This window comes from Taudactylus pleione, unplaced genomic scaffold, assembly GCF_031769625.1.
Source record: "Taudactylus pleione unplaced genomic scaffold, aTauple2 ptg002543l, whole genome shotgun sequence".
Taxonomy (NCBI): Eukaryota; Metazoa; Chordata; class Amphibia; order Anura; family Myobatrachidae; genus Taudactylus; species Taudactylus pleione.
In genome coordinates, this window is record NW_028286924.1 from 70137 (window position 1) to 87490 (window position 17354).

The 17354-nt window shown below is 48.8% G+C and overlaps 1 protein-coding gene across 1 annotated transcript in view; it reads left to right on the top strand.

Moving 5' to 3' along the window:
- The window catches only part of LOC148431266 (DNA polymerase epsilon catalytic subunit A-like), an 87375-nt gene extending 70130 nt beyond the window's left edge, over positions 1 to 17245 (top strand). The window contains exons 28-32 of the mRNA XM_088466138.1: positions 13072 to 13265; positions 15929 to 16129; positions 16618 to 16743; positions 16823 to 16912; positions 17004 to 17245. Coding sequence (XP_088322264.1) covers positions 13072 to 13265; positions 15929 to 16129; positions 16618 to 16743; positions 16823 to 16912; positions 17004 to 17117 — 725 coding nt within the window. The 3' untranslated portion in view covers positions 17118 to 17245. The remainder of the gene's footprint in view (positions 1 to 13071; positions 13266 to 15928; positions 16130 to 16617; positions 16744 to 16822; positions 16913 to 17003) is intronic.
- The last annotated feature ends 109 nt before the right edge of the window (positions 17246 to 17354 follow it).

Here is a 17354-nt window from a genome sequence, read left to right on the forward strand (position 1 = left end):
AACGATCGTGTCACCCCTCTCCAGTCTATCCTTAACTCTTTCCTGCCTCATTTTCCGCTCAACTCTCTACCCCTGCAACCCCCCTCTTCCAGTCACTTTGACTCACTTATATAACTCTGTATTTAATTCAAGCTCATCTCTCCTACTCCCTTCTCCTCCCCTACATCCAGCCCAATTTGCTCATTCTTCCTCATTATCTTCGCTCTGCTAATGATTGCTGCCTCACATCCTCCCTGATCAGCACATGTCACACTTTCTTTCAGGATTTCTCCTAGGTCACTCCTGACCTTTCTTTCCTCCAGTGTGCCCTTAAAACACACTTTTTTTTCCATCTATAGGGCTCCACAGGGAGACAATGGGGTGTAGGTGGGAACTGATCGGACACCAACAGCAAAGCTTTTCAATTACAGGATGCTCCTGACCTTCCCCCTATAACCCCGCCCACAGCCTGAGGACACTTCGGTTTCGTTGTTGTCTGGCAGGAGCTGGACCACCATTATAACGGGGCTGCATTAAGCAGCCCAAGCTTTAATTTTATGATTTAATTTACTTTTACAATAACGGCCGAACAGCACCAGACTGTCCTTCAGACATCTGTGCTGCCGCCCCATCACCCCTCCGCAGTGCTGTGCTAGGTACTCCCGGCGAGGCTCCAAGGGGGACTAGCTAGCAGGCTCCCCGGAGCCCAGAGTGCAGCCCGGAATCCAAGGGACTGGTAAGGGGCAGAGATTTTATGGCAGACATTCAGGACGCTTACCTACATGTACCTATAGCGCCTTCTCATCAACAATATCTCCGGTTTGCTACACTGCAGCAACATTGGCAATTTCAGACTCTGCTGTTTGGCCTCTCAATGGCCCCTCAGGTCTTTACGAAGATCATGGCAGTTATGGCGGCCTCTCTTCGTCGTCAAGGGATTACACTGCTCCCATACTTGGACGATCTCTTGCTGTTGGCCAGCTCCCCAGAGACTCTTCACTGCCATCTGCAGGTAACCATTGCCTTTCTACAAAAGCACGGTTGACTGGTCAACTGGAAAAAAGTCTTCCCTGACACGCTCTCAAAGGATGGTACATTTGGGAGCCCTCATGGACTCTCGCGTTCAGAGAATCTTCCTAACAGCGGACAAGATTTCAGCACTGCAGCTCAGACTACGCAGACTGCTTCACAATCGCAGTGTGTCGATTCACTCTGCAATGCAGGCATTGGTATCAATGGTGTCCACCTTCGACATGGTGGAGGTCGCCCAGTTTCACTCCAGGCCCCTACAACACCTGATCCTCTCCAGGTGGAACTGACTACCCCATCTGCTCAAATCCCAGACGATGAGCCTCCCCCCAGAGGTTTGCCTGTCCCTAGCCTGGTGGCTACAGACTTCCCATTTGAACCAGGGTTGTCCCTTTTTGAATCCCGGACTGGGCTCTCCTCACCACGGACGCAAGCCTCCGAGTGTGGGGCGCAGTAACTGGCCAGCACTCCTACCAGGGCCAATGGTCCCCAGTCGAAGCAGTGTTACCAATCAACATCCTGGAACTTCGAGCCATCTACAGAGCTCTCACTCTGGCTCAGAATATTCTGAAAAACAGGCCAGTACAAGTACAGTCCGACAATGTGGCCTACCTCAATCACCAAGGGGGCGCTCGAAGTCAGTTAGAAGTGTCCCGCATTCTCACATGGGCCGTACACAATCTCCCAGCCATCGCCGCAGTGTTCATCCCGGTGATTCTCAATTGGGAAACTGATTTCCTCAGCCGTCACGACGTGCATGCCGGAGATTGGTCTCTACATCCAGAAGTCTTTCAGCTTCTGGTAGACAAATGGGGTCTTCCAGAAGTGGATCTCATGGCCTCAAGACACAACAACAAACTTCCAATTTATGGAGCCAAAACAAAGACCCCGGCACGGCCTTCATAGACTCCTTGTCGGTGAAATGGAACTTCCATTTGGCATATCTCTTCCCTCCAATATCCCTGCTTCCTCGAGTGCTTCGGAAATTCAGACCGGAGGGGGGGTATAGTCCTGTTAATAGCTCCGGCTTGGCCCAAACGTCATTGGTACTCGGCTCTTCTAAGGCTCTCCATAGACATTCCCATTCTACTTCCTATATGAGTAGACCTGTTCTCTCAGGGTCCATGTCTACATCCGGACCTAGCCCATCTGTCTTTAACTGCTTTGCTCTTGAGACATCCCTCCTAACAACTAAGGCAGTGGTTCCCAAACTTTTTCGAATCACGGCACCCTAGAGTATCAGCATTTTTTCCACAGCACCCCTGTGGCAAAAGTTTATTATTGAGAAATTCAGCAGCAATTTAATGAAGTAAATTGTGCTTGGATCTCACCCCTAAGTTCAGTTAAGTGGTGGTTGACAGGGCTGCGCTTCTTTTTGTCCACATATTAAATTTTTTTATTTTTTTTGAAAACTGTTTATTGAACAGCAAGGGATAAGAGGCTACAAAATATAGACAGGCGTGTATGCCAAAAAAGACATTTCACACAATCTAGACAATATACACCAACAAAACGTCATTAGGCAAAATATGTTACTGTTCTTTTTTTTTTACATAATAAAACAAAGAGAAAACCATTTATACACCACACAATGGCATTCAAATTATTAACTCTATAGAAAAAAATCTGTATTATCCAAGTAAATATGTGAAACCAAGTGTTTCACAAAGCGCACCCATATCACAACTGAAATAAAACATTATGGGTTTGGAATTAGAGAAACAGACAATTTAGAATAAACAAAATACTTCTCTTTATAGATTAAAATAAAATAGAATCAAAGTGAGCTATGGAATAGTTTAGATCAGCAAAGGAATGGGGAGGGTTAGTCAGACAATTTGTCTCCGCAGGAACCAGTCCGTATGCTCAAATACCTTCCAGATGTTCTCTTGCAAGTGGTTAGGTAATTGTTCTATGTATATTTCCCTTTTTTTTTTTTTGAGAAAGCTAGAATACCCTTCTCTATGTTAAAAGTAGCCATTCGCCTCTCATGATACAACACGTCTAGCATAGCAATTTTCCATTCAGACAGCGTAGGTGCTGAGCAGGAAATCCAATATTTAAGAATTAGGTGTTTAGCTATTGTGACAATCAATAAAGGTTTAGGTGTTTAGCTATTGATAACTATCAATAAAGGTTTCCAGGGATTTAAAGACGACAGTTTTTTCCCAGGAAGAGAATTCTGCAAATAGGAAGGGTGCAGCCTTTTTGGGTAAGCAGACTCCGTAGTATCGAATTGATATGTTCTAATAATTTGTTCCAAAATCTATTTATTTTACCACAGGTTATGGGATAATGAGGCATCCGATTGACCACATTTAATACAATCGCCAGTGTCCGAGGGTACAAAATGTCTCCTTTGTGCTGGGGATATATAGGTGCGGTTTAAAATATGGATATGGACTTCCTGTAGTCGAGCGGATTTGAGACTTGGTAAAACCTTATCTAAACAATCAATAATTGGTTCAAAGTCTAACAGGTCATTTAATTCTGATTGCCAGGCCTGGTTAGTAGAGGACCATGTGTGGGAAGATTTTTCAACTAGGTAAGAATAGAGGTGTCGAATCCGATATTTAATTAATTTACAACAGGATAATATTAATAAGGTATCTGGAGGGCAGGAGACAGCCATGGGAGCATCTAGGGACTAAATGTAATGACTAATTTGTAAAAACATTATAAAAAATGTGAGCGGGGAAGGTTATATTTTTTTTTTTTTTGTAATTCCAAAAAAGAGAGTAGTTGGCCACCTGGGTCAAATAAGTCTTTGACATTATGCCTTTTGATACCAAAGTCGAAAAGTTGAATTGGCAAGAGAGGGGACAAAAGATGGATTGCCCCATAAGGTTATATAGGGAGACGAATAATGATTTTTCTGTAAACTTTTGTCAATATTAAGCCACGCTTTGTAGGTATCCCAAAATAATATATTAGACCCGAGCCTTAAAGGGATTTGTGTTATCAGGGTATGAAGTAAGGCTGCCAGAGCGTATGGGTGAAAGAGAGCTTCTTCTAAAATTGGGTCAGTGTAATGGTCAGTGTGTAGCAGCCAGTTGGTTATATATCGGAATAAAGCAAATTCTATGATATGGGGTACACCAAGATGACCTTTAGTTTTGGGCAAATAGGTCAGAGAACGGTTCATCCTGGGTTTACGGTAGTGCCAAACAAATTTAGAGAAGATTTGTGTGCAAAGTAACGTATCAGCCTTCGTGATAGGTAATGTTTGCAACAAATATGCTAATTTAGGGAACACTATATTCTTAATTACTACCGCCCGACCCAATAATGAGAGTTTAAGATCTTTCCAGCATAATAATTAGGATTGAATTTTATTTATTATTGGTGAAAAATTATAGCTATATAAAGAGGATAATATTGTTGGGATGAATATAGCCAAATATTTAAGTTTATGTGGCACAACTGTGAATAAGGAGGCCACCTGTGGATGAGAGGTTAAGAAAGAAGGAGCATTAATGGAGAGCAGTTCAGATTATCTGTGTTAATGCGGTAGCCCACGAAAGAACTAAACATATCAACAATTTGTAATTTTGCTGGGATAGATTGTAGTAGTTTTGAAATGAAAAGCAGCATATCGTCTGCGAACAAGGAAACTTTGCATTCCTGCTGTCTAACTTTTATACCTGTGAAAACTTGACATTGTCGCAGAGCTATAGCCAATGGTTCGATGGGAGAGAGGACACCCCTGTCTCGTACCTCTTTGTATAAAAAAGGAGGGTGATAAATATCTATTGGTTAAGACTTGAGTTGCAGAAGAATAGTATAAGGAGTTAAGTAAGGCAATTAAGGAGGGAGGTATGCCAAGTCCACATATTGTTTGATTGGCAGCCATGAGCACTGGTTTTGCTCATCACACTGACTAAAATTTAGTTTATTTGGTACTAGACCACCAACCCGAGGCACCCCTGCAAGTGCTCTGAGGCACCCCAGGCTGCCACGGCACCCAGTTTGGGAACCATTGGGTTAAGGGTTTCTCCAGCTCTGTGGTCCAGACTATGCTCAGAGCACGTAAACCGGCCTCAGCCAGGATTTACCACAGAATATGGCATACGGATTTCCAATGGTGTGCTCCTCGAAACTATGACCCTCAAGTCTTTAAAGTGTCTCAAATTCTTGCCTTTCTTCAGGCTGGACTGAATTTAGGCCTCCGCCTAGCATCTCTGAGAGTGCAGGTTTCTGCTTTGTCTATCTGGTTTCAGCGCAGAATTGCCCCTATACCGGATGTTCAGACTTTCATGCAAGGTGTTCTACGGATACAACCTCCCTTTGTCCCTCCTGTGGCTCCATGGGATTTGTCAGTGGTGCTCAAAGAACTTAAGGAATCTCCATTCGAACCTCTGGAATCTGATGTCAAATGGCTCTCCGCGAAAACTGTTTACTCTGGCTATAGCGTCTACCCGTAGGGTATTGGATTTAGGGGCGCTTTCTTGTCACTCCCCCTTTTTGATATTTCATCAGGACAGTGCTGTTCTTCGAACACGCCCAGGCTTCCTTCCCAAGGTGGTTTCTCGCCTCCACCTGAATGAGGAAACTATGGTTCCGGCCTTTAATTCACCAGACCTCTCGGCAGGAGAGGCCTCTTTGGATGTGGTATGTGTTGTAAAGATCTACGTGGAATGTACTACTTCCAGCAGGAAATCATACTCCCTCTTTGTACTCCATGTACTGAGGACACTGTCTGCAACTCTTCTCTGCCGACACTGCTGTCACAGTAAGTGCACTATTCGTGTATCCAACCCACACTGTATAACACACTGTATCTGTGTTGGAAATTGGAAGCTGAACTGCCACATGTTAGTGCCGATCACTGTGTCTCCTTTAACGTGTCCTCACTAAGGCGGCCGGGGACGTAGATGCACTAGGGAGCGTATACTACTGTGAGGCCAGCGTACCCGTGCCGTCAAAATCGCAGCTTATTAGAAGCAGTGCTCGAAGTGGGAATTTAGAGGTGGGGGTATGGAGATATGGAGATTGAATCCCCCCCTCCGGCCCCTGCTTCCATATCACCCCACTGTTCTTCTCACCCCCACTGTACTTCTCCCTGCCTGCTCCCCTCTCTCACACCCTGCCCTTCTCACTAAATGATTGCCTCTCTCTTTCACCACCTACAATACTAACTACCTGCTTCCCTCTGTCTGCCCCCTATTCCCTCTTTCAACCCTCCTCTCTCTCTAATTGCTACTGACCTGCATTGCTGGAAAGGAGCCACCAGGAGCATCGGGTCTTCTTGGTTGCTGCAGTTTAATCCAGCGACGCTTCTTAGCCAATGAGAAGCTGCCACTTGGCTGCTTCTCATTGGTTGGCCACCAGCGAGAGCCCCGATTGGCTGGCCGCCAGCGAGAGCCCCGATTGGCTGGCCGCCAGCCAGCCCCCCGATTGGCTGGCCGCCAGCCAGCCCCCCGATTGGCTGGCCGCCAGCCAGCCCCCCGATTGGCTGGCCGCCAGCCAGCCCCCCGATTGGCTGGCCGCCAGCCAGCCCCCCGATTGGCTGGCCGCCAGCCAGCCCCCCGATTGGCTGGCCGCCAGCCAGCCCCCCGATTGGCTGGCCGCCAGCCAGCCCCCCGATTGGCTGTGAGCCCTGCTATTGGCTAGCCGCCAGCGAGCCGGCCAGTGCGTGCTGCGCCTGTTACCTTACAATGCAGCCGGGACCTAATGCTCTGTCCCGGCTGCTACATGCCAGCGCCTCAGTTGATCGAGATGTGTCCCCTGCGGGACAAATCTCTACACATTGCCGCCGCTGTTCCAGCGCTGGGATCCCATTCTGGATCCCAGCGCTGGTACATTCCCTTCTGTGGCTAAAATGAAGTGGGGCCGGGAAGTGGCGGTATGTCATACCGCCGTATACCGCCCCACTTCGACCACTGATTAGAAGTATAAAAATCATCTTTTCTACTTCAGGGTCCATAGGGTATCCACAGGATACCTTGGGGTATAGGTGTGACGTCAGTCGCAGGGCACCAAAGAGTTAAGCTTTCAGCCTCCCAGGATGCACTAGGTCCCCCTCCTATACCCCGCCCCCGGGCCAAGGCACCTCAGTTTAGTTTGGTGCCCGGCCGGAGTCGGGTGCACCTGTTGGAGTGGGGGCTAGAAGAGCCCCTGAAGCTTTTTCTTCATGCAGCTGTGGCTGCACATCTGGATGAACAGCATGGACAGTCAGTCCTGACGTCCATGCTGTCTTCCCTACACCCCGCCGGTACCAGAACGCCGGTACTGATCCAGGGATGCTGGTGGGCGTCTGGGGTCACAGCTAGCGGTGACCCCAGATGCTCCGGACCATGGCCGGATTCAAGGGGGACAGAGGTAAGCAGCGGGGTCCCGCGGTGGGTCCCCGCTGATCACATGGTCCTAAGTCCCCAGGCAGGGGGCTCCCTGGGGACTGGCTGCAGCGTGGAGCCAGGCGACCAACCTGCGCTTCCACTACCCCCTGGGACAGCGGACCGCAGCAGAGCGGTAGCGCTGCGGCGTCCCAGGGGTTAAATGCATGCCAGGGGAGCGCGCCTTCCCTGTCTCACAGCCGGCGCCTCCCCCGCTGCACACAGCCCTCTCTGCATGCTGCCGACTGGTCCTGTGGCAGCGCTCCTCCCCCAGGCCAGCCTCCTCTCTGCTCCTCGGCGGCCATCTTCTCCAGAACGCATGGTGAACGCTGCTGGAAGCGCTGGACGGAAGCATCGTGGTCTGGGTCCCCCCGCATACCTCTCCTCCGCTGTGGCTCAGGTCTGTGTATGCAGCGCTGTGTCCTACCAGGCCCTGTGTCTGTGTAGTTGAGTAATCAGCGCTGTTAGTGCAGGAATTGTTATTTCTCTGCATTGTATGTGACTGTGCTAGCGCTGCCTGTAACTTTTCTTCTCTAAACTGTCAGCTTTATTACTGTCCCTGTTCTTCTGCTAAAGCCCTTGCGGTGCTGCAGGGTGGTCTCTCGCCTATTTAATACTTAATTGGTGAGAGAGGTCACATACGTGGTGCCATCATGTCTGAAAGTGATTTTCCCCTCCGGCTACAGTGTACCACGTGCAAAGTACCGTTAGCGGAGGGGGAGGGTAGCGCGGAGGGCCTTTGCCGGCAGTGTTTGTCCATGGCGCGGCCTATTACGGTTACAGCACCGGTACAGGAGCCGCCCTGGGCTTGTTTCGCTCAGGCGTTAACAGCTTTAGTGGGCCAGTTAGCTCCGCAGCCCGCGTTTACTCCGATGGGTTTGTCCCAGCAGTCTGTGGTGTCGTCACCCATGCAGGGGTTCCCACGACAATTGGTGGTACCCCACAGTCTCCCTATTTCCCCGCTCCCGGGTTCTCAGGAGCCAGCGTGGGTTAACTCCCTGACGAGTTCTGTACAGCACTTGTCGGATGTGTTGCAAGGGGAGTCTGTGATGCGGCCTCATAAAAGGCCGGTGGCGTCTCTGTCCGCTCCTTATGAGGATGACGAAGGGACGTCTGATGATGGGGAGATTCTGGATCCTTACGATCAGGAACCTCTCCATACTAAGGACGCTGATGCTAAGTCCAAAGTATATATTCCTGGACTTATTCGGGCGGTCCGCACAGCCTTGGTGATTGAGGACGAAGTTCCCCCAGCGGCTAAATCTAAGTATGCCTTTTTCAAAGATGTGAAGGGCGATGCCACAGTCTTTCCTCTTTCGGGTCAGTTGGTGGACCATTTAGAGGAGGCGTGGAAACAACCTGGCAAAAGATACCAGCCGCAGAGACGCCTGGCGGTGGCTTATCCGTTCGCGGATAATTATTTTGCTAAGTGGGAATCCCCTCCACAGGTGGATTCTCACGTGACCCGTCTTGTCCGTAGTGCCACATTGCCGATGCCATCCATGTCCTCCCTTAAGGATGCTACGGACCGCAAGGTAGAAATCTGCCTGAAGTCCGCTTATTCCCTTGCAGGGGGGGCAGCACGGCCGGCTATGGCCATTTGCTGGGTTGCCAGAGCGATGGAGCGCTGGGCGGATTCATTAGAGGCTTCTTTTGAATCCGACTGTCCGGCTGAACAGGCGGAGTTGATTGGCAATCTCCGTGATTCGGCCACCTACATCAACGAGGCGGCTCTAGACATTAGTACTCTGGTGTCTAGAATTTCTTCAGCAGCGGTAGCTGCTCGTCGCACCTTGTGGCTGCGATCCTGGAAGGCGGACGCAGATTCTAAGAAAGGTCTGGAAGCGTTGCCGTTTACCGGAGAAGTTCTCTTCGGTCCGGATCTGGATAAGATTGTGGCCACGCTGGCGGCAGCCAAATCTGCTTGTCTCCCGTCGGCCGCTGCTCCTTCTGGTTCGGGACCATCGTCCTTTCGGTCATCTAGGGCCCAGGGCAGGCCCAAACCACAGTCGTTTCCTCGACAGGCTGGCCCTAAGAAATCGGTCAAGCCCCGGAAGCAGGCATGGAGTACCAGACGTCCGGCCCCCAAGCCAGATGACAAGCCTGCGGCCTGACGGTCCGGGCCTCCCTTTGGGGGATCCCAGGGTGGGAGGCCGCCTGCTACAGTTCGCCCAGTGTTGGTCGACCACTACGACAGACACTTGGGTTCTGGAGGTGGTTTCCCACGGATACGCCCTCTCCTTCCGGCACAGACCCCCGGCTCGCTTCTTCACCACGGGTCTCCCATCAGACCGGAACAAGGCTACGGAGCTGCGGAAGGTATTGCACACTATGCTCCAGGCTGGAGTTATAGTGCCTGTTCCATTCTCCCAGAGGGGCCAGGGTTTCTTTTCAAATCTATTTTTGGTACAGAAACCCAATGGGTCATATCGTCCGATTCTCAACCTCAAAGCACTCAACAAGTCTTTGCGGGTCCCGAAGTTTCGGATGGAGACCCTACGGTCCATCATTCTGGCGCTGGAACCTGGGGACTACTTGGTGTCATTGGACATACAGGACGCTTACCTGCATGTCCCTATTCTTTTGCGCCATCAACAGTTCCTCAGGTTTGCAATCCGCAGCGACCACTTCCAGTTTCGGGCGTTACCTTTTGGCCTGGCAACAGCACCACGTGTTTTCACCAAGGTGATGGCAGTCATGGCGGCTTCTCTGCGGCTGCAGGGAGTCCGCATGTTACCGTATTTGGACGACCTGTTATTGGTGGCAGGATCTCCAGAGCTCCTGTTACGCCACTTGGACCTGACCATTGCACTGCTGCAACGGCACGGCTGGCTAATCAACTGGCAGAAGTCCACTCTAATCCCGTCTCGGAGGATTCTGCATCTTGGAGCCTTATTGGACTCGGGACAGCAAAGGATCTTCGTGACGGAGGACAAGATCTCTGCTTTACAGTCAAGGGTGCGCAGTTGCCTGCACAGCCGCCGGGTGTCCTTACACTCGGCGATGAGGTTACTGGGCTCCATGGTGTCGGTGTTCGACATGGTGGAATACGCCCAGTTTCACTCCAGACCTCTGCAGCACCTGATCCTGTCCAAGTGGAACGGGCTGACTCAGTCTCTGAAGTCCCAGACGATTGTGCTCACCCAGGAGGTTCGCCTGTCCCTTACGTGGTGGTTACAGACGACCCACCTCAACAAGGGACGTCCGTTCTGGGTTCCAAATTGGGTCCTGTTGACAACGGACGCCAGTCTTCGGGGCTGGGGAGCAGTTTCGGGTCCACACTTGTTCCAGGGCAGGTGGACGCCGACAGAAGCGGAGCTTCCAATAAATATCTTGGAACTCCGTGCGGTCTTCAATGCTCTCCAGCAGGCACAGCGGTTTCTCCAGGGTCGCCCGGTGCAGGTCCAGTCGGACAACGCTACCACCGTGGCCTACATAAACAGGCAAGGAGGAACTCGCAGTCGGGCGGCTCTCGTAGAGGTCTCTCGGATCCTGGTTTGGGCGGAGCGCAATCTTCCGGCCATATCAGCGGTCTTCATCCCGGGAGTGTTCAATTGGGAGGCGGACTTTCTAAGTCGCCAGGACGTTCATCCGGGGGAATGGTCCCTGCACCCGGACGTTTTTCAACTACTGGTGGACAGGTGGGGTCTTCCAGAAATCGACCTCATGGCGTCCCGGCACAACAACAAGTTGCCGGTGTACGGGTCTCGCACAAGAGACGAAGGGGCGTCTCTGGTGGATGCTCTGTCCGTCCGGTGGACGTTCCGGTTCGCATACCTGTTCCCTCCGGTCTCCCTTCTTCCACGGGTAATCCGGAAATTCAAACAGGAAGGAGGGACGTTCCTGTTGATAGCTCCCGCGTGGCCCAGACGGCACTGGTTCTCAGACCTTCAGGGTCTGTCCGTGGACAGTCCTCTGCGGTTGCCGCTACGACCGGACCTTCTGTCTCAGGGTCCTTGCCTTCACCCGGACCTGACTCGGCTGTCTTTGACGGCGTGGCTGTTGAGACGGCCATGCTGAGGTCCCGGGGGTTTTCCAGCTCTGTGGTGCGTACCATGTTACGAGCTCGGAAACCGTCTTCCGCGAGGATATACCATCGCGTGTGGCATACGTTCTTCCAGTGGTGTCGACCGAGAGGTTATGCACCGCGGGAGTTTCGTCTGTCTCGGTTTCTCGCCTTCCTGCAAGCGGGACTAGATCATGGGCTTCGCCTTGCTTCTTTGAAGGTACAGGTTTCGGCCCTATCTGTCTGGTTTCACCGTAGGATTGCTACAATCCCGGATGTGCGCACCTTTATGCAGGGTGTTCTCCGCATTCAGCCGCCCTTTGTTCCACCTGTGGCGCCTTGGGATTTGGCTGTGGTCCTGAGGGCTCTCCAAGGACCGCCGTTTGAACCACTGGGCTCAGTGGATCTTAAATGGCTAACAGCTAAGACTGTTTTCCTTCTGGCCATTGCTTCGGCCAGACGTGTTTCTGAGTTAGGGGCTCTTTCTTGTAGACCCCCTTTCTTGGTTTTTCATGGGAACAGGGCAGTACTCCGCACTCGGCCCGAGTTTCTTCCCAAAGTTGTTTCCCAGTTTCATGTTAACGAGGAAATAGTTGTTCCGGCCTTTAACTCACCGGGTCTTTCCGTGGGTGAGGCCTCTTTGGATGTTGTGCGGGCCTTAAGGACTTATGTTGACCGCACTTCTTCGTTTAGGAAGTCGGACGCTTTGTTTGTCCTCTATGGCTTCCGTAAAAAGGGTTGGCCTGCTTCAAAGCAAACTTTGGCAGCCTGGATCCGTATGGCTATTTCTGAAGCTTATCTTCATGAAGGCCTACCGGTCCCTCCTTCTCTGAAGGCTCATTCCACTAGGTCTGTGGGTCCTTCGTGGGCAGCTCGACGTGGTGCCTCGGCAGTTCAGATCTGCAAGGCTGCTACGTGGTCTTCTGTCCATACCTTCGTGAGGTACTACAGGTTTGACACCTTCGCCTCTCAGGATGCTTCCTTCGGGCGGCGGATTCTCCTTTCTGCACAGGAGCGTCCCCACCCTTAAAGGATACTGCTTTGGGACATCCCCAAGGTATCCTGTGGATACCCTATGGACCCTGAAGTAGAAAATATGAGATATGGTAAGAACTTACCCTTGTTATCTCTATTTCTACGAAGTCCATAGGGTTCCACAGGACTCCCGCCCTGTCGCACCTGTGCTGCAGATGGGCTTTGCTCTGGTCACCGGTTTTCCGTCTCCCTCTGGTGAGAATGTGATTCTTGTATGTGTCCAGATCTTTGTTCTCTCTCTTCCTTCTCCTCCTCCGGCCTATGGCTTGGTAACTAACTGAGGTGCCTTGGCCCGGGGGCGGGGTATAGGAGGGGGACCTAGTGCATCCTGGGAGGCTGAAAGCTTAACTCTTTGGTGCCCTGCGACTGACGTCACACCTATACCCCAAGGTATCCTGTGGAACCCTATGGACTTCGTAGAAATAGAGATAACAAGGGTAAGTTCTTACCATATCTCATATTTTCTCACTTGTGGCATAGTATAAATGTAGGAGTGGTTGGACAAGTGCTGAAATCCTAGTTTATGTCCATAAAACCTGCAGGCTAAGTTTTCCGTGTAGTCCATATCAAAATATGAATAAGAGAAAAACTGTGAAATTGTCCCATTTAGCAGACTTCAGAGTAAAATATACCACTACATGTTCAATTTGTGTTTTTTCTTTTGTACCCTCCTCATCCTTCCTCCAGGTCTTATCACCTTTTCTCAGGATTACGTAGCAAATGAGTTAACACAAAATTTCTTCACAATCACACAAAAAATTCAGAAGAAAGTGACAGGAACACGCCATGTCACTGAGCCCTCTGAGATGTTCCCCATCCTACCTGGATCCCATCTGCCCCTTAACAACCCAGCCCTGGAGTTCATCAAATACGTCTGTGAGGTGAGACTGTTGCACCACATACTGTAAAGTGCAATTTGTTAGTTTTAGATTTGTTTTGCGTGTGCTAAATCTAACATTTTTAGTTTTGTGGTTACTAGCTTTATTAGAAAAGTTTGAACTTTATGAAAAATTTATAGTATTTGATGTTTCCTGTAAGCATGATGAATACAGGACAGAAAAACATGAAAAAGTAGACTACAAAATTATTCAGTTAGTCACGTCTATTATTCATAGTTCTTCCTGCCATGAAGGTCTAAATATTAAATAGTCGTGCTGTATAAGCTATTTTCTATTAATTAATTACTTACATTATTCAAAGACTCAACCTGCACTGAAAACATAGCAACTAACCAAGCACTTGCTTTCACTGTGCAATCTGGCCTAGACTGATGAACAGAAAATTACGGATTGGTTATACTGAGCTATTGATCCATTTATAAAGTTTTTCTTTCATCCTTTTGTACATACTGCGAACGTGGGGTAGAAAAGCTCCTCCAGAACTGATATTGTAGAAAAAAAAGCTTAGATTCTCACTCCTTCCCGTTTCCCCAGATTCTATGTAAAGGGAACATCCCACCTGCTTCACTGATTTCTGCAGTGAGTGCACTCAGTTGGCAAAGTATTATGATGGATTCATGGCTGACAAGCAGGACTGAGTGCAGGTCTTGGCTAAGATGTTGCTGGGTTTAATTTAAGTTCTGCCACCTTTTGTGTAGGGTCTTGGGGCGGGATGTACTAAGCCTCGCATCCGCAGTGCGTTACATCCTGCCTGTCTTCGGGTACATACCATGGTATGTACCTAGAATATCTCAAAGGGCAGCGCTCCTCCTAATAAGAGTTGTCCTTTTCGATGGCTCCGGACAGAGGGAGTCTCCCTCCCAATTGGTTGCATCCTGATAAGAAGCCCATAGGCCTCTATTGGGTCACGCCACCTGGTGGCGTTACGTACTGGGACGAAGCTGCTTTGTACATATGGGAAATGCTGTAAAACCCCCTGCATTTTCGGGGGTTTTACCGCATTTTCAGTTGATGCATCCCGTCCTTGGAGAGCACTTTACAGACTATGTCCTGGACTCGTAAAATTTCACATTGATCCTCTCCAGGGGAGGGTCTGATTCAGATTGCTCCTTGCCAAGAGGGCAAGATTACTAAACAATTAGATATTGAGGAATACTTGTGTTCGAACGAGAATTTGGTAATGAGACCAGAGTCCTAGAGAATGGTAAGCATTACACATCCAGGACCGTAAGGAGGTTTGCTGCATCTGTCACTACTCTGTTTAAAAGGAAAAATAAGCAGTCACTTTTTTGCTTTATCTTTGCAACTTTTTTTTTTTTTTTATAACTAAACAGGAACTGATGTTTTCGGTTACACACCAATTACAGATCCTTATTTATTCTTTACCTAACCGGGGGAAAGATCCAGCTAAGGTTAATTTGCCCATTGCACAATTGTCTAAGTCCACTTGTATTCCATTTACAAGTGTTGCTGTACTTGGGGATGGCTTGGTTCCACAAGGCAGTAGAATAATGGTTGAAGCATGCTTGTCATTGAATCCATGCGGCAAACCTCTGGATTCAAAGTCTTATTCAAGCCAAAGCTGTATAGGGTCATAAGACTGATAATGGAGGGTTAATAAATTTCCCACACCATGAGGTCTAGTGTCAAGAAGACAGTCCTCTGGTCCTTATGTAGTTCAGCATAGGGCCGGATTCAAGTAGTCGCGATACTTACTGCGGGCTTGTAGCCTCAGACTTTTAACGCCTGGAGCTATTCAATTCCAAGCCCTATACCTCGTTCAGTAAGTACGCAGCTAACGCGCATTAGCCCATATATTTTGTGTTCAGTGCATGGAGCTATTGCTTAACCAGTTTGAGACGGCCGCAGTAAGGACAGAAAGTCCTACTTACCACGGATTTCTATTAGAGCCTCAGGGAGAGGGCGAATAAAAACCACTTTAAGTGAAGCCTGTGAATTTTACCAAAGTAATAATGCTCCAATGTGATGTAAACATTCAGTTTAGTTTTGTTTTTTTATCTAGAATATAATCTATTAAAACTTCCATAATCTTAAAATACTAAGATCATGATTCAAAGGGCTCAATTAAATTCGACCAGAATCGAATAGCGCCGGAAGGAGCTATTCAATTCAGCGAGCTGTTAAGCCCGACTGAAGGATTTCTTCTTTCACCCCTCATGGGAGCAGAAATCCAACAAAACTGCTGGCGCGATGCCGTTTTCTGCCCTTAGCGCGGTGCAAACAGCATTGCGCCAGGCACTTAAGTCGGGGAATGACTGTTCTCACGACTAAACACCATGTTTGAGGCGTGAGAACGGGCATTCTCCGACATAACAGCGTGCCGAATTGAATATCTCCGGGGGCTCCTTCACAGCGCTATTCAATTCGCATTGAATTGAATTGAGCCCATTGTTGGGAACAAGTCCATAAAAGGAGAAAATAACCAATGTCCTAGCTTAATTCTAAATTCCAGTGTAAAACCAATCCGCCCAGTATTAGCTACATGCAAAAGCATGCAGTATTTTCCCTGCATGCAAAAATATAAATGCATTTGCACCACTCGCATTGCAATATGGTTTTTACCATGAGCAAATTGCTACTTTTTTGCAACACTTTATGCTAATTTTTCTACTTGGCTTCTGCAGGTCTTGTCTCTGGATTCAAATATAACGAACCAGGTGAACAAATTAAAGAGAGATCTCTTGCGTCTGATTGATGTGGGAGAGTTCTCAGAGGAGGCACAGTTTCGAGATCCTTGCCGCTCCTACATCCTTCCTGAGATCATTTGCAGGAACTGTAACTTCTGCCGAGACCTGGACTTGTGCAAGGATCCCTCACTCAGCCAGGTTTGTCCTAAAGCCCGTCTATAATACCACTTATCCACCAAAATTCCGGGTCTGACCCGGAGTTGGAACAGGGTTCCTATCCGGATCAGACCCGGAATTTAGACTGCGCCGCACACACCGCAATTGGGTCTGCATAGACCCGGCTTTTCCAGCTTTAAAGTGGACACTTGGAGATGACGCCATCTCAAAGCGCCACTGAAGCCGGACCAATCGGCCGGCTTGCGGCGCACATCAAGACCCGGAGTGCGCCGTAAACACAGTAGGGTTTCACGGGCTACGCCAGTGTTAAACCCTGCTATTTACCTGGGTTGGCTTGCCGGGTCACTCGACCAGCCGATCAAACCCCTACCCCTTTTACACCAAGGAGCTGCCCGGGTCAACCCTGCAATAACCTGGGTTTTAGCTCCGGTGTAAAAGGGGTATTAATCTCTTCTGTATTGTAACTTGTAGGTCTATGATATCAATATTGCCATCTATTTCCAACACAGGATGGGTCTGTGCTTCCACAGTGGGTGTGTTCAAACTGCCAGGCAGAGTATGACTCTGACAGCATTGAAATGTCGCTGGTTGAAGCTCTGCAAAAGAAGATGATGGCTTTTATGCTGCAGGATTTGGTGAGTTTCAGCAACATGAATTTATTAGTCAATGTTATACATGCACATTCATGTTTCTACAGCTTATATTTATTTTCAGGTGTGTCTGAAGTGTAAGGGTGTCAAAGAAGCAAATATGCCAGTATACTGCAGCTGTGCAGGAGACTTCAGCCTGACTATTTCAGTGAAGGTACATACACTGTTAGTGTATAGTTAATGGGATGGTTTTATAGCAATTGCATAGGAAAGTAGCCATTCTCTGACTGTTCTGTTACTTGCAGGCTCTCATGGAACAGGTAGATGCATTCCGGAATATTGCTCAGCATTACCAAATGCCCCATCTTTTGGAGACCATCAACTGGCTTGTTCAGCAAAATTCTCACCTGATCTTGTGATTCCTGAAATGTTTTGGATTTACAAGGACCCCACTCTGTATTATAGAAGTGGACCTAGTCAGTATCTGACCACTTTCTTTATTTTCGTTATGTGTAAATTGTAACTTAATAAATGTTTTGTAAAAGTACAGACTTCCTTTTGTTCTTTCAGTAAACTATTAAAATTTAAAAAAAAAGTTTCTCTTTGCTGAAGTTCAGTTTATTCAAGAAATAATCTTTGCCTCTGCTGGAAAAGGT